The sequence below is a fragment of the Chrysochloris asiatica genome, unplaced genomic scaffold (assembly GCF_000296735.1).
Source record: "Chrysochloris asiatica unplaced genomic scaffold, ChrAsi1.0 scaffold00289, whole genome shotgun sequence".
Lineage (NCBI taxonomy): Eukaryota > Metazoa > Chordata > Mammalia > Afrosoricida > Chrysochloridae > Chrysochloris > Chrysochloris asiatica.
The window spans coordinates 1399894-1420657 of NW_006408807.1; the positions used below are offsets into that span (position 1 = coordinate 1399894).

The window sequence follows — 20764 nt, forward strand, 5'->3', positions numbered from 1 at the left end:
ATCTCATTTATTACTGCTCTGATCTTTATTATTTCTTTTCTTTTGGTAACTATAGGTTCCCTCTGCTGGTCAGTTTCTAATTGTTGGAGATGGTGTGTTAATGTGTTAATTTAGGTTCTTTCCTCTTTTTGGATGTGCACATTTATTGCAATAAATTGTCCTCTCAGCACTGCTTTCACCGTGTCCCAAAGATTTTGGTATGTTGTGTTTTAATTCTCTTTTGTTTCTAGGAACTTTGTGAATTCACATTTAATTTCTTCTACTATCCAGTCACTTTTCAACAGAGTGTTATTCAGTTTCCATGTATCCGACTTTATTTCCTTGGTCTTCATATTGTTGATTTCTTGTTTTATAGTTTTATGGTCTGAAAAGATACTTTGTAGCATTTTGATGTTTGTAAATTTATGGAGGCTTGCTTTGTGACCTAATACATGGTCAATTTCAGAGAATGTTTCATGTGCACTGAACAAGAATGTATATGTGTTGGGTTGAATGCTCTGTACACATCTATGAGGTCAAGTTGGTTGATTGTGTTGTTTAGTTCCTCTGTAACTTTGTTGAGTTTCTTTCTGGTTGTTCTGTCCCTTTTCGAAAGTGGCGTATTAAATTTTCCCATTATAATTGTAGATGTATCTATTTCTTTCTTCAATTCTAGTAAGGTTTGCTTCATATATCTTGGTGCTCTTTCACTGGGAGCATAGATATTTATTATGGTTATGTTGTCTTGCTCAAATGACCCTTTGATCATAAGATAATGTCATTCTTTGTCTCTTATGCTGGTTTTTGTCTTAAAGTTTACTTTATCGGAGATTAATATTGTCACTCCTGCTTGTTTATTGTTGCAGTTAGCTTGGTATATTTTTTTCTATCCTTTAACTTTTAGTCTATTTTTGGCTTTGTGTGTAAGGTGTGTCTATTGCAGGCAGCATATTAAAGGGTCTTGTTTTCTTATCCATTCTGCCACTCTCTGTCTGTTCAGTGGTTCATTCAATCCATTGATATTCAATGTAATTATCGATAGGTATGAATTAATTGCTTCCATTATGTTAATTTTTTTTGGTAGTGCTGTTTGTTCCTTTGTTCTGCATACCTTCTTGTGCTGTGTTTGTGTTTTTTGTGCTATTTCTTGTCAAATTCTTCTTAGTTTTCATGTTCTGCTTGGAAGCTCATTTCCATGGTAAGTTGTGAAGTATTAACTTTCTTTGGGGTTACCTTATAGTCTATTAACTTTTCTCTCCATTTAAGAGGATCGATTGTATGCTGTAATCTACCTGACAACCTCACTGCCTGGATCTTTGTTGCTACGTTTATCCCTTCTTTGACATTGATATAATTTTGATCTTCTGTTGACCTTCCTGTTCCTTTGAATTCATTGTTGTAGTTTTGTTCTTTTCTGGACTCTGCTATCTGTCAACTGAGTTCCAGGTGGTGTTGCCACACCTGTCAATCTCTGGTTGTTGTCTGTTCTTGTTGAACTCCCTTTAGGATGTTTTGAAGTACTGGATTGTTTTTGATAACATTTCTTAGATTCTGTTTTTCCTGGAATGTTTTGATTTCACTGTTGTATTTGATTGATAGTTTTGCTGGATAGATGATTCTTGGTTGGCAGTTTTTTTTTTTTTTTTTTTTTTTTTAGGGTTTTGTATATGTTTCCCCATATCCTTCTTGCCTGCATGGTTTGTGCTGAATAGTCAGAGCTTAATCTGATTTGCTTGCCTTTGTAAGTGACACTTCTCTTCTCCCTGGCCTCTTTTAGGAATCTCTCCTTGTCTTTGATTTTAGAGAGCTTAATTATTATGTCTTGGTGACTTTCTTTTGGGGTCTATCCTTCCTGGGGTACATTCGGTTTCTTGAATGTTTATCTTCTCATCTTTCAAGATGTTAGGGAAATTTTCTTCCAGAAGCTCTTCAACTGTCTCCTATGTGGACTTCTCTGATTCTTCCTGTTCCGAATGCCAATAATTCTTAAGTTGTTCCTCTTTATGTTATCCAGCATGAATCGCAGACTCTCTTCAGATTTTTTAAATCATTTTTTCAGCTTGCTCTACTATCTTAGCAGCATTGAGAGATTTGTCTTCCAGCTCACTAGTTCTGGCTTCTGTCTCTTCAGTTCTGCTCCTTTCCCCTTTCAGTGTATTGTCCATTTATGATATTTTATTATTAATCATCTGGACCTCTTTTTGCAGGTTTTGAATTATTTCCAATGCTGTATTAATCTTGTTTGATTGTTCTTGTAGTACTTTCCTAGACTTCTTCCTTGTTTTCCTCCACCCCTTTTCAGAGCATTTGAATTTGTTTCCATATCATTCTTCTGACTTCTTTCTGAGGCAAATCCAAAACCTGTTCTTCCTCTTCTAGGGAGCCTTTGCCTGTCTCCAGCACATTTGTCTCAGTTACTCTTTTCTGTTTTTGGACATGTTTTGAGATCATTTGTTGTGTTTGAGATCTTTTGTTTGTCATTTCCAGTAATAATGTGGGTTTTTTAATGCTTAAACGGATGTTTGTTGTTGTGTTATTAAGCTTACTGGTTGTCTCCTGGTGGATATGATCAGGAGATAGGTTTCCCTTTTTGTATGTAATGTTTAGCAGCTGTTGTTGGGCTCTTGTCTCAATGGTGGAATATTATGGGGTATGCTTGTAGCTTGGCTATATGGCCATGATTGCTGACTCTTCTTGGGTAATGTAGAGATAAAAAGCTCCCACCTCCAGAAAAAAAAAAATATGTGAACAAAAGGCCCCAAATTAGTAGCAATATAAAAGCAGAGACAAGAACTTCCACTTTGAAACAGAACTAAAACTGTGGCCAACTGTCCAGACACCTTGCTACACAGGCAGTGTGTGTGCACCATAGAAGCCTCTAGTAATGGGTGGGTGTGTCCACTCATTCAGGTCCCTCCTCTAGTCATCACCGTAGAGGTGTGCAGATAGATATTGAGGAGTCAATGGGAGAAAGATTGTTCACTATTTTTGTCTCTGAAGGTCAGTTAAGTATCTGCGTGTGCACAGCATAATTCTTGAAATAGTTGCGTCTTTTTATGTTGGGGTTTCACAGATTGTTTATATAGTTTTTCAGGCCAAACCTGCTTTTTTCTTTCTGGGTAGACAGGGGTTAATGGTCCCACACAAGTTAACTTTAGGGCTGGGACCCACAGGCAGCAGCCAAAGGGTTTGTGGGAAAGCTGTGGTCTCAATGCTGGACTTTTTTGGGGGTGTGCACCCACCTGCCTGAAAGCATCTGGGCTGGGCAAATAAGGCACAACAGGGAAGAGGCTGAAAAAAAATGTGTAGAATCCGTCCACACCCCCTTTTGCAAAGGTCACTCTGCAGCTTTTAGCACAGGTTCCCTGTGTTGGTCTGGCTATAGCCCTGCCCTCTGACTGCTGCCCAGGCGGGATGACTGCCGAGGGAGTCCTGTTCCTTGACCAATTTGTAAAATGCAGTGTTTTCCTTTATACTGTGATTTTTCCACTGGCGGGTATGGGAAACTGATGCCCTGACCCTTATGTTAGATCCAGAGCTCTGGTGCAGTTTCGTGAGAGCCACATCTCTGGGTTTTCAGCCCCTCCCCCATGGAACCTGTCCTATCTGACTCTGTTCTGCCAATGACAAACTGGAAGTCCCTCTCTTCCTTACCATTCTGAGACTCTGAATGGCAGATTTGGCACTGTTCCTGTCACAACTACAGGTTTGTTGTGGTTTCAGAGCCCCTTTGGAATATCATTTATTGTGATAATTATGATCACCAGTTCCAGCTGTGTCTCAGTTACTACTTCAGGTCATCCTGAGATGCTTTGCTTGCCCTTGCATTAAATGGCCATAGATTACTGTGCATTTGGAAGTTTTTGGCTAAGTTTTATAAAAATTTGTCTCTTCTCAATATATCCATCATTGTGCTTGCCGTGAGCAGCCACATTTCCTTCTAGTCTTGTAAGTCAGAGATGTTCTATTGAAAATGTGCCTAACAGAATACTTAAGCACTTGGTAAGAGTCTTGGACATATTTTTTATATGAGCTTCAGGTTCTGGGGTTTGACTCAGAAATGTTGTTGTTAAATGTTGTTGAGTCAGTTCTGACTCATACTGACGTTGTATAAGGTTTCCAAGGAGCAGCTGGTGGGTTTGAACTGCTGACCTCATGGCTCATAGTCCAGTGCTTATCTTACAGTTACTTGGTAGTAGTAGAAGTAGTGTCAGAGCCAGTCTAACTTCAGGGGCAATAATGACCAGGAGCAGCCTAAAGACACTTCCCTTAAGGTGCCGGTCAGACATCTCTACTCTCCGACTGCTTTACCAGTTCTGATACCAGCTGTTCCTCTCATGGCACTATCTACTTCTCTGTTATGTTTGATAATTCGATGCAGAAGCCCACAGAACTCACAAACCATCCTTACAGTGGAGTGGCTATTAAAGGGTATGACTCAGGGTCAGCATCAGGAAGCATGCAAAGTCTCCCTTCTTTGTGCCGGACAGCTCTGTCACTGCCTCTCAGTGGTGCAGGCCTCCTTTTGGCCCCTTCAGGACAGGTTGCTCTTGACCTCCTGAGGCTATTCTCTGCCCTGCTAGGGGCAGGCTTCTCTTGACCCTCCTGTCTGTCACCTGCTCTTTCTGCTGCTGGCTACATGCAGGCCTGTTGCTGCCAGCTCTGCCACTGGACACTTTCTGGGCTTCTTGTTCAGTGTTACAGCCTTTGACTGCAGCTTAGGAGGTTCCTTCCTTCCTCTCTCTCTTTCTGCTTCTTCTCTCTTCTTTCTTCCTTTTGCTTTTCTCTGATGCTTCTCTTTCTGTCTCAAAAACCTTTGTGGGGCTGGCTGCCTAAATACACAAACTCCTTGCTAGTTTCAAGGCATAGCATTTCCATCAGGACCATGAAATCCTCTCTCAGTAGGATATGTGCATTGTAGTTATAACTCACCTCATTTGCATAGTCTCTTGACCAATTCCTGTTAGGTGTATACCAATCACAGGACAGACTGCAGCCCAGAATCAGACAAAAAGTATCAAAACCAATTTGTTTACAGTACCCAGGAAATATCAGTCAAGCTGGACAAAAGTAACTAACTCTCTGGTATAGAAAACTGGGGAAAATATAACTCTTCAGAATTTAGGTGGAAAATCTCTCAAGGTTTTTGTCCCAAAGAAACAAGCAAAAGACGACATAAGGAGCTCATTTGATCACAGCCCCACTGGGTGCTACCCCTTACCCCCCCCCCCCCACGCTCCTTTTTGTTACTTGTTTTTCAGTAGTTTCTCAGTGTAGATGAGGATTATGGACAGGTAGCATATGGTGGACCCTAAATATGCTTGTGATACTGTGAGACAACAGAGAACAAGAGTTAGTTTTATAAGGTCCTGTTTGTAGAAATACTTTGTTTAAAAAATGGCCATAGGCTCAAAGGGACATGCTGGTAATTAGGCATTTTAAGTTAGGCTGTAATTAATGGAAATCCTGAAAGCTACATGCTATAGTAATAGCAGAATGGATTTTGTAATTCACATCCTACTGTAAAACCACAAATTTTGTTAGAAGGGATTTAAAGAATCGTCTAATAGCCCATATTAATTTGCATACATGAAGATTCTTTACAGCATCCTTGCCAAGGGGGTAGCAGCTCCTCATCTCCAGAGAGCCCACGGTGAACACATATTATGCTGTTGGTAAAGAAAAGGAAACCCTGCTTCCTTTGACCTCCATCTATTGTTTCCATTCCACTTTGAACCAACTAGAGAGAGCCCACAACTCTTCTGAAGAACCATCCTTAGATCATCAGAGGCAGTGATCACCTAACAGTGTGTCTGGTCACTGACTCCAGCTCAGCAGCCTCAGTTCTTTCATCTTTACAGTCTTTCCTTCCCTCCCCTCTTCTCTCCCTCCTCCTCTTTCTTCCTTCCTATGGTGGGATGTTTCTGGATAACTTCTTTATGCAGCCCCTGTTCTAGGCCCTGAGATACAGTGATGAACAAAAGAAGTAAGGCCTTACTTTTATGGAATGAGTAAAGAGAAATAAACAAGAAAATAACAAACACTGTACTGGGTGGTGAAAATTGCAGTGAAGGCTCTAAGGAGCACATGAGAACCACAGTGGGGACAGCAGAGAGGGGATATTTAGGCTGATAGCTGAGTGGTGAGCAGGAGCCAGGCCCATGAAGATCTGGAGAAGAATGCAGCAGGCCAAGGCATAGGAAGCAACTGTCTTGGATGGGAATGTTTTGGTCTACTGTGCATTTTACATGGTTCTGGGGTCCAATCTTGGTGGTCGATCTGAGGAAAGTGTTTGAAGTTCTTTTATCTCTGTTGTTGTTGTTAAGTGTCATCAAGTAGGTTCCAACCCATAGCAATTCTGTATAGGGTTCCTAAGGAGCAGCTGGTGAGCTTGAACTGTCGACCTTGCTGTTCAAACTGGCTTTGCATTCCAGCGCATTAACCCACAGCGCCACACCAGGACTCCTTCTTGGTGTTGTTGTTGTTAGGTGCCATTGAGTCAGTACCTACCCATAGCGACCCTATGCACAGCAGAACGAAACTCTGCCTGATCCTGGGCCAACCTCAACTACTGTTGCCACGCTTGAGTCCGTCGATGCTGCCACTTGGCCAATCCATCTCACTGGGGGTCCTCCTCTTTTTCTCTGACCCTCCACCTTACCAAACATGATATTCTTCTCCAGTGACTGGTCCCTCCTAACAATGTGTCTGAAGTATGAGAGACGAAGTTTGGCCATCCTGGCCTCCAAAGAGCACTCTGGCTACACTTCTTCCAACACAGATCTGTTGGTTCTTTTGGCAGCCCACGGCACTTTCAATATTCTCCTCCAACACCGTAACTCAAATGTGTCAATTCTTCCACGGTCTTCCTGCCATCAAATAGGTTCTGATTCAGAGCAGCCCTCTGTACAGCAGAATGAAACACTGCCTGGTCTGGCATTCTCCTCACAGTTCTTCTGTGGTTAGGCCCATTATTGCCTTCACTGTGTCAATCCATCTTGTTGAAGGTCTTGAGTTTTCATTGACTCTCTACTTTACCAAGCACAATGTCCTTCTCCAGGAACTTGTCCCTCTCAATAATGTGTTCAAAATAAGTAACATAAAATCTTGCCATCTATACTTCTAAGAAATATTCTGACTGTGCTTCTTGGAAAACAGATTTGTTCATGTTTCCAGCAGTCCATTGTATAAGTAATATTCCTCACCAATACCATAATTTATATGAATCAATTAGTTTTTGGTCTTCTTTATTCATTGTTCAGCTTTTGCATGCATATTAAGTTACTGAAAATACTATGGTTTGTCGCCAGAGTGACAAATTTGTTCTTGTAACACTTTGAAGAGGTCTTGTGTAGAAAAACCCAATGGAATATGCTGTTTGGTTTATTAACTGTTGCTTTGATATGAATGATGTACCGACTTTCATGGTTATTAGGAAGACTGAATGACATTATACAGGAGTGTGTGCCCAGTACATTGTCTTTCCCATGCTCCCTTCTTTTCCCTGAGGTGGTGACAGACTAGTCTGTTGATGGTAAACTGTAGGAGTCATCTGATCATTGCAGACTGGAGCAGGCTGTACATGTTTCTGTGAAGTTGATTCTGACCCCATGTGTTCCTCAATGGCTGATTTTTCAGAAGTAGGTTTGTTAGATGTTTCTTCTGAGGTGCTTCTAGGAGGATCCAAACTTCCAGGTTTTTGGTTAGCAGCTGAGTTGGCTGTTAACACCACTCAGAGAAAGTCTCATTTTTCTGTTAAGGGAACCCCACACTAGTGTATGCTCACTGTAAAGTCCCCTTTCATATGCATAGCTGCTGAGCCCCATCTCCCTTTGAACTGATGAACCCTGGGATGCAGATAATGGACTTTCCATTTTCTGGGTTCATCTCATTTTATTTGTTTCCTCACTTGCTTCTGATTCTGTCTACTGTACAGATCAACTCTCATTCTTGCTTGTATCTGTATCTGTGAACAGTACTTCTATGTCCTCGCCCAGGACAAGGAAGGACAAGGAAGAGAGTCCTCTGTAGACCTCCCTTCAGATTCCCAATGCTGTTCCTAGCATTCTTGGATGTGGCTGTTCAGAGTCTACCTGTAAGCTTTGGTCCCTTTTGGTGGACACTTTGATTGTTATTTAGACTTGGGCAGTAGATGAGGAAAGAAGATACCTCCTGCAAAGGCCCCTTATAGTTTTGGCAAGAGTCACCCAGAATCATTGAGTTCAACTGGTCCTTAGTTTCTCTTTCTGTATGCAGGTCAGGGTGGGGTGGGCCAGTGAACTATGCTATCTACACAGACTCCTTTCTCTTCTGCATCCTTGATTCTGTTAATTTATTTTTCTTAGCCTCTGAGTCTAGGCTTTGGGCACTACGAAGGCACTTATTGGTGGTGTCCTTGGAGCACACTGTAGTATGACCTATCAGACAGAAGACTGGAGTTCAGGAAAGGAACTCTGTCTTGTCCACATGCTACTCTACCCTTACAGAACTTCATGTTCTTCTATTGGTCACTGGCCATCTGGGTCGCCCATTGATGGCCACACTGGAGTGACTTCTTGGCTGGGGCAAGAATCAGCCTAAGATACGTTGAGCCTCCTTTCTAAGATTGGCTTGACCTGGCCAGCTGCCTGGGACTGAATCTGGGCCACCCTTACCCTTCAGGTCTCTCAACAGCTCACAGCCCACCTGAACCTCACCACGTGTCAGTGTGGAGCTTCCCAACTCTCTCCGCCCACCCCTCAGATGTGACAAGGGGCTTGTCTCCAGTCTTCCCTCTTTCAAATGTTGATTTGAAATAAAATTTATGTCTCTGCATTTAAAAAATTCATATTCTTTATGGAGGAATGTGGAAAATTATGAATAAACACAGAGAAGAAAATAGAAACCTTGGGTAAGCCCACTCCCATTCTTAATGATTTTAGTCTTTTCATTATAAGATGTCTTCATGTGTAAGCTCCTTTTGGGAGGGAGGCTTGGGGACATGATGAGGGCAGAGAAGGTCTTCTCTGTGGGGGTGCAGCACTTAGTCTCTGGATGGTTCCTGGGGCTCGGGTTGCTAGCAGCTTCCTTCTCAGCATAGAGAAATCTTCCACTCCCATGGGTGGCAGTTTCTCAGTGATGGAAATCAGTGTGTGACTGTGCATGTGACCTGTGGCAGTGTGCGACTGAGTATATGACTGGTGCCACAGTGTGTGATCTGTGTCAAAATGTGTCAGTGTGTGTGTGATCTGTGTCAGTGTGTGCCTGTATGGGATCTGTGTCAGTGTGTGGCTGTGTATGTGACCGGTGTCAGTGTGTGTCAGTGTGTGTGTGACAGGTGTCAGTGTGTGCCTGTGTGGGATCTGTGTCAGTGTGTGTCAGTGTGTGGCTGTGTATGTGACCGGTGTCAGTGTGTGTCAGTGTGTGTGTGACTGGTGTCAGTGTGTGCCTTTGTGTCTGTGATGGTACCATTTTGGGGCTGTGACTCTGTGACTTGAGTCAGTGTCTGTGGAAGACTCTTCAGGAGAAGAGGAACACTCAGAATTTAACCAAAAGCAGCTTCCTGTGTGTCCCTGTTAAAGGCACAGTATGGCAGTTGTCTTCCCTTGTTCTTCACCTGGCTAGAGGCCAGTTGGGGGCCTAGGGTGTGTAGTGCTAGCTTTCAGAATTCCGTGTCAGTTGGCATCTGTGGTCTGTTTCAGAGTCATTTCAGTATCTTCTACCTACTGCTTTGACACTGCCCTCCTCCCCCACCCCCAAGTCAGAACTAAGGAGAAAGTGACAGCTGTATGTAACAGGTGAGTGGAAGTTACTGGAAGGTTCTAGTTCCACTTCTGCATGTGCCATCTTGAACCAGTTCTTCTCAGAACTTGGAAAGTGGGACTGAGTAATGCCCACCCCTCAGGGCATCATGAGGATGGTGGGGCAGCCTGATAAAGTGCTGGCAAAGTGAAGTTCCTTTTGCCTCAGAGCAGGACTGGGAAGCACAAGAGAAAGATGTGTTTAAGGGACTGGATAGTGCTGGCGTCAGCACTGGGAAGTTGGCTGGGGAGAATTGGATGGTGCTATCTGTTGCTATGTTGGTCTCTGTATATGGACTCCAGACTGCCCGTGGTTAGCAGACAGGAAGATTCCTGACCATGCTCAGAATGCCAGGACAACAGCTCAAAGCTTATTTACAAGGCAGTGCTGGGGCTGGGCCTCTACAGAACTATGTAACCTGGGCAGCATCCTACTATGTATGCCGTTGTTACTAGTCTACAGCTGCAGAAAACGGATTGTTCTGGGCTGGAGTCAGGGGCTCTGACTTCAAGTCTACTGACTCAGTGTCCCAGGCATGTCAGTGTTTCCTTGAATGGGCTCCGTGTGTGTTCTGTGAGCTGCTCGCCTTCCTCTTGGGCCTTGCTCTGTCCTATTCATTTGTCACATCAAGTTGTTTCTAGTGCCAGGGTGTGGTGAGCACAGCTGGACAGGGCGACAGGACCCAGAGTGACTGGACTCAGAATGTTGTTGTTGTTAGGTGCCATCGAGTTGGTACCGACTCATAGCAACCTTATACACAGCAGAACGAAACACTGCCTGATCCTGGGCCAACCTCACTACTGTTGCCGTGCTTGAGTCTATTGACGCTGTCACTTGACCAATCCATCTCATTGGGGGGTGGGTGGGGAGGTCTTCCTCTTTTTCTCTGACCCTCCATCTTACCAAACATGATATCGTTCTCCAGTGACTGGTCCCTCCTGACAATATGTCTGAAGTATGAGAGACAAAGTTGGCTATCTTGGCCTCCAAGGAGCACTCTGGCTGCACTTCTTCCAACACGGATCTGTTGGCTCTTTTGGCAGGCCATGGCACTTTCAATATTCTCCTCCAACACCATAACTCAAATGCGTCAATTCTTCCATGGTCTTCCTTATTTACTGTCCAGCTTTCGCATGCATGTGAGATTATTGAAAATACCATGGCTTGGGTCAGGTGCACCTTAGTCCTTCCTCAAGCTGATGACATCTTTGCTCTTCTAAAGGTCTTGTGCAGCAGATTTGACTAATACAGACTAGACCCGTGATATTCCCCTCCCTACAACCTGTCTCTCTGTGTCCCCATTTTGGAAATGGCATCTTTGTTCACTCAGGTGCTCAGGCTCGAACCTAGGTGCTACCTTTGACTCCCTTTTCTAGTGCTTTACTTCTAATGATTTACTGCCTAATAAATCCAGACTGAAAACCTCCTGTATCAGTGGTTCAACCATCATTGGAGGTGTCTGTATTCTGACTACCTCTCCACCCCAGCTTTCCCTTATGTGGAAGAGACCAGATTTTCTCTCTTCAAAATCCAGTATGGGCTTCACTGTCTGCCATGACTGCAGGGCCTTATAGCCCTGGCGGCCCCTTGACTCCTCCCCTCCCTGTAGTCAATAAACTCCTGCCACTGGTCACTGTGGATGCCCCATTGTTTCTGGAACAAGTGAGCTCTGTTCCTTCCTCTCTTTACTTTTCTTCATGGCACCCATCACCCCTGATTTTGTATCATGGATGTCTCAATAGACTTGGCTCCCAAGAGCCTCCCTTTAGCATGTGCCTTCCTGGAGGCAGGGTCTTGCTGGTTTACTCCTGTGGACCCATTAGGGTGTACTATAGCTCCTGATGGACTCTTGGCTAATATGTGATTACATGAGTGAGGGAACCAGGGTTTCTGGGGTTCCTTGTGCTGGTGTTTCAGAGTGATCTGCCACTTAGCTCTTAAGTGGACCATACAGAACTGCTGGCTGGCTCAGAACCAGGTCATCTCTCCTAGGCCCCATTCAACTCATCAGACCTTGTATAATCTGCTTTCCAAACTGATTCTTTCAGAGGTTCTGAAACCTCTCCAGTTCCCTGTATTCACAGGAGCTCAGTTATTGTGCATGGCACTCCAGTTGCTGTTGAGTCAACTCCAACTCCTGGTGGCCCCACATGTGTTAGCGTAGGACTGTGCTTCATTGGCTGATTTTTTGCAAGCTAATCGCCAGGCCTTTCTTCTTAGTGCCTCTGTGTGGACTCAAACCTCCAACCTATTGGGCTAGTGCTTTAATCATCTTCACCATGCAATTACTCCCCATGACACTCCTGTTTTTAAGTGCCGTCGACTTGGTTCTAACTCAGAGTGGCCCTGTATAGGCTTTCCAAGGAGTGACTGGTAGATTTAAACTTCCAACCTTGTGGTTCGCAGTCCAGTGCTGATTCTACAGCACCACAACATTCTTGCTGTTAAGTGCTGTTGAGTCGGTTATGATCCATAGCAACCCTATATAGGGTTTCTGAGGAGCAGCTGCTGAGTTTGAACCACAAACCTTGCGGTTCAAACTGACTTTGCAGGACAGCACATTCACCCTCAGTGCCAGGACTCCGCAACACTCTTAGGAAATATCTAATACTTCATGAAACAATTGAGTCCAAACAACTCAATCTCTATTGATATCTTAACAGCTTAGTGGTGGTGGTGGTTATGTGCTGTGGAGTCGGTTCCGACTCATAGTGACCCTGTACAGGGTTTCCGAGGCTGTACATCTTTATGGGAGTAGAAAGCCTCATCGTTCTCCCGTGGAACAACGGTAGTTTTGAACTGCTGACCCTGAGGTTCGCAGCCCGATTTGTAACAGTTTAGTAGTCATTTGAAAAATAATATTTATAATTGAAAATGAAATAGTATTTTTATTTATTTCTTAAATAACTCTGCTTTCTGGTAGGAGGTGTGTGCCTTCTGTAGCCTTAGAATCCTGTTGGACATCACCACCCTTGTTCTATGTGCCATGAGAATGTCTGTGTAGTGCTGGCCAAATTTTAAAAAAATCAAGCTTTACAAAGATCTGACAAGGCTGAAGGAATGGTGTGTAACCTAATGCTGAAGGTGTGAATGCCCTTAACTTAGTAGTTTGTATGGCATTGTGACTTGAAAATGTAAACTATTCCCTCAATGTCCCTGGGAGATTTTAGGGGTGCCATGGCACATGTGGTGGCACTGTAGGATAAAGCACTAGACCACAAGGTCAGTTTGAATCTCAAGGTTGGTGGTTCAAACCCACCAGTAGCTTCTCAGAAACCCTATACAGGGTCCTTTTGAGTCGGAACTGACTCAACAGCACTTTACAACAACACTCCTGGTATTACATTCCTGGTGTGGCACTGTAGGATACACATTCAACTGCAAACTACAAGGTCAGCAGTTCAAATCCACCAGTCACTCCTTAGAAACCCTGTACAGGGGCACTATGAGTCAGAACCCACTTGACAGTATTGAGTAACATAGAAGTAATAGGCCAGTCTCGACGAAGTCAAGGAATTGGGCCAAGGCTATACTGTTTAAATGAGGGAGCCAGGTCACACTCTGGTGCCCTGGGATTATTAATTGGATCTCTTGAGGTGTGCATCTTTGGGGTCTTGGACACTTGTTAGAGCTCCCATTAATAACTGGAACCTGTCAGAAGAAATCTGCCCTCCCTTCAGGCCCCCAAGCCCAGCCCTCCCTACCCTAAGCTTCAGTCTGGAGATGGTGCTAGAGTCTGCTGTTTTTCCTTTTCCAGGGAGCCCGCTGTGCTCTTGCTGTGTCCCGGACCCCATGGGACTGTCCTTTCTCCCCACCTATGGCTGCCAGAGTAACCGCACAGCCAGCGTGGCTGCGCTGCGGATGAAGGCCCGGGAGCATTCTGAAGCCGTCCTGCAGTCAGCCAACCTCTTGCCACCCACCAGCAGCAGCCCCAGCCCCACAGCCAAGCAGGCAGCCCCGGATGGCAACCAGGACAAGATCCCTCCTGCCAAGGAACAGAGCGAGGGTGAGAAGAGTGGGTGAGGCCCAAGGTGTTTGAGCCCAGTGTGCCCTCCCCTGCTTCTCCTAGCCTCAGCCCCTGCATAAAACTCTCAGACTAGCAAGGAGGAGCCGCTGCCCCCAGGGCCATCCTCATGGACTTGGAAAAGAAAAAAGAAACAAACAGCTCCCCTGATACGTGACCCAGTCCCTCTGGAATCCTGCCAGCAGCACTGTGCTCCCCTGGTTTCTTGGCTGATAGCCTGTATCTTTGCAGGGCTACCTTAGTGGCACTCACTCAGTGGTATCTGAGCCCACTCTGCTGTGACCACTGGTTCTGCCATTTAGACCTAGAGGTCTTGGAGGAAGGTGTATTTGCTTACCCCACCTCCCTTTTGTCCCTATCTTGGGCTTCTCTTTAAAGGTCTTGTCAACCCAAACAGCTGTGGCGTGGACCAACCTTGGGACGTTCTCACACTATGAAATGGGACTGGCCTGGTTACATCGTTAAGGACCAGGACACTGGTGTCATCCCAGCCAAGTCTTGTTCTCCTCCACCCAGAGGAAAAGTGACGTCCTTCTTTCTCTCCTGTTGAGCGATGTTGGTTGTGGTTTGGTTTGAAGGCAGCCTGAGAAGCTGTGGGTGGGGTGGGAACTGACAGGACCCAGCATGTCCCTGGGGTACACAGTGGCCTAGCCCCTAGGATTTTCCACTGACATGTCTGGGTAGGGCAGCTGGACCAACCAGACAGGTCATTCTTCCGTGAACAGGGGTCATGCGTTTGACACAGTGGCCACTACAGCAGAAGCGCTCACCTCCAGACCATGACTTGGATTGACCTTTAGGTCAGTGGGAAGTTGACCAACTTGAACGTAGCTCCTTTCTGTCTAGGGAAGACTGAGACTCACTGTGGGGAGAAGCCCTCCAGGACTTCTGGACTCATGCATCTAGACGGACTGCCTTTTCTCAGGTCCCTGGCATGGAGAGGGAGCTCTTCAATGGTGTCTTTGCTGGAAAAAAGAGTAGTAAAATGAGAGGCGCATGGTGTATCTGCCGAAATACAGAATGGGGAAAAGAATGCCTTGCGTTATAAAGAGAATTCCAAAGGCCAACTTTCATAGATTGCTGTTTTGGTCTAGTATGCCTGTCTTCACTCTGTGGATAGTAAACTCGAAGAGATCGAAGGGAAAAGTGCAATAGGGTAAGCGCCACCACTCCCTAGCAAGAGGCCTCATACCTGGACAGTGGCAGTCTTTGGGTTATGGACAGTGTTTCCATGCAACTCTCATTTCATTTCTTATAGTTAAAAGATTCTACTTTCAGATCCTTGGTGGTGGTGGTGGTGGTGGTTATGTGCCGTGGAGTCAGTTCCAACTCATAGCGACCCTGTACAGGGCTTCCGAGGCTGTAAATCTTTATGGGAGCAGAAAGCCTCATCTTTCTCCTGTGGAACAGCTGTTAGTTTCGAACTACTGACCTTAAGGTTCGCAGCCCGATTCGTAACCACTACGCTGCCAGAGTTCCTAGCCCTCTTTTAATCCTCCCTCCTGAAATCCACCCCCCAACAATACTCCTAAGTGTATTATGCCTCATCTCTGAGTACTACAAAACATTTGATAAAATACATCGTCTCCTTTAAAAAAAAATCAAACACTCCTTCCTGCTGTATTTTGCTTGTGGAGAACAACGATGAAACGATTTGCCAAAAAGCAGCAAAATCTCTTCCGTTTCCCTGTAATTACGAATGTTTGGTTGAACGATGTAAGCTCAAGCCCTTCTGTACACTAGCTCTTCAATCTAATTGTTTGATTAAACTCGTATTTCCTCCAGAAAGGTACATAAATAAGTGAACTGTTGAGCAAATTAAGAATACTTAACAGCATTGCATCTGAAAAGTAGTTATGCTGATTAAATTTTGTGTCCTTGAGGACTTTCAGGAAATTACTTTTGATCGTCAATAACACAATTAAGTAAACTACACACACATTAGCATGAATAATTGATAAGAAATTATGTATTACCACGAAGCACTGATTTAATAATTCATGACGCGACACTCTAGTGACTGTGCAAAACTGAATAACATCGAAAAGTCTGCCTGATGTTGCTGAAAGAAAAAGAAAAAAAGCACCAAACCTTTGCAGAGATATCGAGTTCTTAGTTTTGTTGTACAAATGCAAACGTAACTGATGCATGATGTAGTTTCTGTTTGTTTAAATACCCAAATAAATTTAGAAGGTTATAAAGAAATACATGGAGTTCAGGGTCTCTCTTTGTTCTTCCTGGTCCTGAGGCTACGGTGCTGGGAGAAATCTACGACCTCTAATCCTCGAGTTTGGCCAGGATATGAATGGAAACCTTTTGGAAACATCCAGGAGGAAGACTCAGAAGCCTTAGCAGATGCTGGGACAAGTCAGGCATCCCTGTGCAGGCTCTCCTTGGCACTGGTACCTGCAGGAGTCAGAACTTCTGTCCTGGGACATACACACCTGACCCTACTAATCCCCTTTAGAGGCCTTGGGGAAACCCCTCTTGGGCAGAGCCAGTCCTCAGTTTACACTACCCTCCTTGGAACCTGTAGGTTGCCTGTGTGCAGAAGTTCATAATGTGACCATGGGAAGCTTAGTCTGTGAAGGATGCTCAGGCCCCAGGGGTTGATTGATTGATTAATTATTATTATTCATTTATTAGTTGAAGCACTCTGAAGACTTTCTTCAATGCATGCCAAGTTATGGGAAAGAAGAGAAAATACTGACGCCATAACTGGGGCAGTAGTCAAGTTCTGGGCTGAAGGAGGAGCTACAAGGGTGCCTAGAGCCAGAGGGGTGGCATTGGTATTGGGGGATTTCAGAGGCCTCCTTCTCCATCCCAACTGGGGTTAAAAAAAAAAAAATCCCAGCACCTGACCTCTCAATTCAGGAACGTTGGTGGCACTGTAGGATAAGTATTAGACTACTAACTGCAAGCTCAGCAGTTCAAACCCACCAGCTGCTCCTTAGGAGAAAGATGAGACGTTTTGCTCCCATAAAGATTTACAACCTCAGAAACCCTATGAAGGGTTACAGTGAGTCCAAATAGACTTGCTAGCAATAGGCTTTTGGTTTAGCTTGGCCACTCAGTTGAGTACAAGAACATCTCAATAGATGATCCCCATACAAGAAGACTGATGCCCTTGTTGTTGTAAAGTGCCATTGAGTTGTTTCTGATTCACAGCTAGGAGTGGCTGGTGGGTTTGAACTGTCAAACTTATGGTGAGCAGTCCAGTGCTTATCCTACTGTGCCACACCGGGACTGATATCCTTGGGTAGCACAAATGGTTAATATAGTTAGCTGCTGACTCAAAAATTGGTAGTTGGAGCCCACTCAGGGCTGGCAATCTACTTCTGAAAACTCAGCCATTGAAAACTCTATAGAACCCAGTTCTACTCTGAGACATATGGAGCCGCCATGAGTCAGAATTTACTTGATGCCAACTGGTACTGCTGTTGTTATTGTAAAGTGCTGTTGACTTGGTTCCTGTTTATAGTGACCCTGTATAGGTTTTCTGAGACTGTAAATTTCTGTGGGAATAGAAAACCTTGTCTCTCTTCTACAGTGTGGCTGGTGGGCTCGAGCCACTAACCTTGTGGTTTGCAGTCAGTGCTTATCCTACAGAACCACTGTGCTCCTGGTTCTGGTACTAGTACAGGTATACACGAAAACTACTACTGTTTTGTTACCTTGGACTTTTATGTATGTTAACTCATTCATTCTCAATGTTCATCTCACAAGGTAAGAATTACTATGTCAATTTTGTAGATAAAGTACACTAAAATAGGACAAGTTCTCTGCTTTAAAGAGGCACACAGCAGCCTCTTCCTTTCAGATCTTACAAAGCCACTTAAGTTTTAGGTCCCTTCAGAAACTTACTGTGGTTTTAGAAACTTCATTCCAGGCCCCTGGGAGAGTGAATCTGATTATTCCAAGTTGAGTCCAAATCATCTATGGCCAATTGTAGCAGTCCTGGTTCCGACCTGTATGGGTCACACAGTTCTGAGAGCTGCGTACATTTCTTGTAGTCTCTGTCTTTAAGGAATGTAAATCCCATAACTGGTGTTTTAGTTATCTAGTGCTACTGTAACTGAAATGCCACAAACAAAATTGCTTCAATTTAGGAACTCAGCTTTGGACAAAGGTTTTCTTTCTCTGTCAACTCTACATCTTTTGGTCTAGGGCATTCACAGCACAGGAACCCTGGGTCCAAATGGTGCACTCTGCTCCCGGCTCTCCTTTCTTGTGATATTGAAGTCCCACTCTTTTTGCTCCTTTTATCTCATGTAAAGTAAAATGTGATGCAGGCCAGACCCTCGGGAAACTCCTCTGACATTGGATCAGGGCTGTGACCTTATTAAGGGTGTTGCATCCCACCCTAATCCCCGTACATCAGGTCAGGGTTGACCATATGGAAGTACATCATGGGGGATGGCTACATCATCACATAACCACCAAACCATTGAGAATCATGGCCCAGCCAAGGCGACACATGTTGTTGTTATTATTATTAGGTGTTGTTGTTTAAGTTCTGATTCATAGCAACAAAATGAAACATGGCATGGTCCTATGCCATCCTCAAAATTGTTATGTTTGAGCCCATTGCTGCAGCCTCGGTGTCAATCCATGTTGTTGGGGGGGTCTTCCTCTTGGCTGACCCTCTACTTTACCAAGCATGATGTTCTTTCCCAGCGATTGGTCCTTCCTGACAACATGCACAAAGTATGTGAGATGAAGTAGGCCTCTCCTCCCAGAAAGCACTCCATCCACATCTCTGACCTTTCTTCTGAAGTTCAGGGTACTAGGATTTTCATCTGTGTCTGCTTTATTTTGTCTCTCATATGTTTGTTGTAGAGGGTCCATGTAGTGCATCTGCCTAATCTACCATCTTGTTGGAAGTCTCTTTCCTGTCTTTTTAATAACCTTTTGCTTTCTTATTGTTCTTGATGTCAGTCCACAACTCCTTTGGTCTTTAGTTATTAGTGTTCAATGTATACAATCTGTTCTTAAGAAGGTCTCTAAATTTAGCTTGGGTATACTATCTGCATGGTGGGCAATTCAAACCCACCAACAGCTCTTAGAAACCCTGTACAGTGTCACTATGTGTTGGAAGTGACTAGATGTCATACAACACTGTACTCAAGTCTTATGGACTTATTTTATTATTTTTTTTCAGCTTCAGTTTGCACTTGCATACGAGTTATTTGTTCCACAGTTGGTCCTGGCCTTGTTTCAACTGATGATACTGAATTTTCCATTGTCTGTTTGATTCCTGTGTATTTCATTTGGTGAGGTCCATGAATAGTGTCACAGCTTATGTTATCGAAAAAATGTATTTGCAATGAATCATTTGTTGGTCTTACCAAATTCTGTCATGTGATCTCCAACGTCATTTCTATCACCAAGGCCATATTTTCCAACTACTGATCTTTCTTCTTTGTTTCCAACTTTTGTATTCCAATTACCAGAAATTATCAATGCATCTTAATTTTAGACTTAAGAAGTTTGTATAATTCTTCAGTTTCATCATCATTGGCTTTGGTAGTTGGTGTATAAATTTGAGTAATAGTTGTTGTATTAACTGGCCTCTTTGTATAAATATTATCCTATCACAGACAGCATTGTACTTCAAGATAGACCTTGAACTGGTCATATTGGTGATGAGTTTAATGCCATTCCTCTTGAATTTGTCATTTCCAGCATAGTAAACCATATGATTATTGGAGTCCTGGTGTGGCTCTGTGAGTTAATGTTCCAGACTGTAAAACCGTTTGAACTGCAAGGTCAGCAGTTCAAGCTCACTAGCTGCTCCTTGGAAACCCTACATGGGGTCGTTATGAGTCAGAACTGACTCCATAGCATTAACAACAACAACAACAAACCATATGATTGTCCAGTTCCAAATGACCAATGCCAGTCCATTTCAGCTCACCAATGTTTAGGATATTGGTTTCATTACAGTTTTTTTGTTTTGTTACATTTTTAATGACTCCCAATTTTCCTAGATTCATACATCATACATTCCTTGTTCAGATTACTAATGGATGTTTTCAACTGTTTTTTTTTTTTTTTTCATTTTTATTTGTGCCCTATCAATAAACAAAGGTTCTGAAAGCTTTGCTCCACCTACATAATTAAGGTTGACTCTAATACTTGGAGGCAACTCCTCCTCAGTCATATTTTGAGTATCTTCCTAACTGGAAGGTTCATCTTCTGGCAGTATGTCAGACACTGATCCACTGCATTCACCAGCTTTCAGTGTCTAATCCCACAGAAGTGGACCACCTTTTCCTTCTTCCTTGCCTGTTCTTAATCTGGAATCTCTGCTAAAACGTGTCTGCCATTATTGACCCAGCATCACAACAACATGAAAACCACCATGGTATGACAAATTGGCAGATGAGTGGGAACACATATTTCTGGAAGCACTTGGAGTTAACTTACTACAACCTGGAGCCTAGAGGGAGCTGACCTTGCCATATCGCATCTGTTGCCTGTGCCAGGCATCATATAGACATTAATTTATTCAATCTTCAAAGAGCCCTATGAAGCTGGTGCTGTTATTTTCTCCATTTCTTGTAAGTGCTCACCCAGAGTCATCAGTAGCATGAGCTGGGTTTTGATTCCAGATAGAATATGCTCTTTGTCAAAATGGTCCCATTGAGAGAGTCCATGCCACAGACAGAAAAGGTCACAGACGTGGCAAGACCAACCCCTGTCAAGGCAAATTAATCCTAAGGATGTGATTTATGTCCCTTAAAGACAGAGACTATGGGGCCTTAAACTATTCATTTGTAAAGGCTGTCATTTCCAAGCTCCACTGCTGGGCACAGTCAGCTACTTTGTCAAGTTGTAGTTAAGTGCCATCAAGTCAGTTCTGACTCATAGCAACCCTGTGTAGGGTCTACAGGGAGCAGCTGGTGGGCTTGAACCACCAACCTTGTAGTGAGCAGCCTAGTGCTGATCCTACAGCGCTACATGAGGACAGTCAGTCAT

At 43.9% G+C, this 20764-nt stretch overlaps 1 protein-coding gene across 1 annotated transcript in view; it reads left to right on the top strand.

Moving 5' to 3' along the window:
* DRGX (dorsal root ganglia homeobox) overlaps window positions 1-13782 on the top strand; it is a 42315-nt gene extending 28533 nt beyond the window's left edge. Inside the window, exon 6 of the mRNA XM_006874606.1 lies at window positions 13517-13782. Within this exon, the coding sequence (XP_006874668.1) occupies window positions 13517-13782 (266 nt within the window). The remainder of the gene's footprint in view (window positions 1-13516) is intronic.
* The last annotated feature ends 6982 nt before the right edge of the window (window positions 13783-20764 follow it).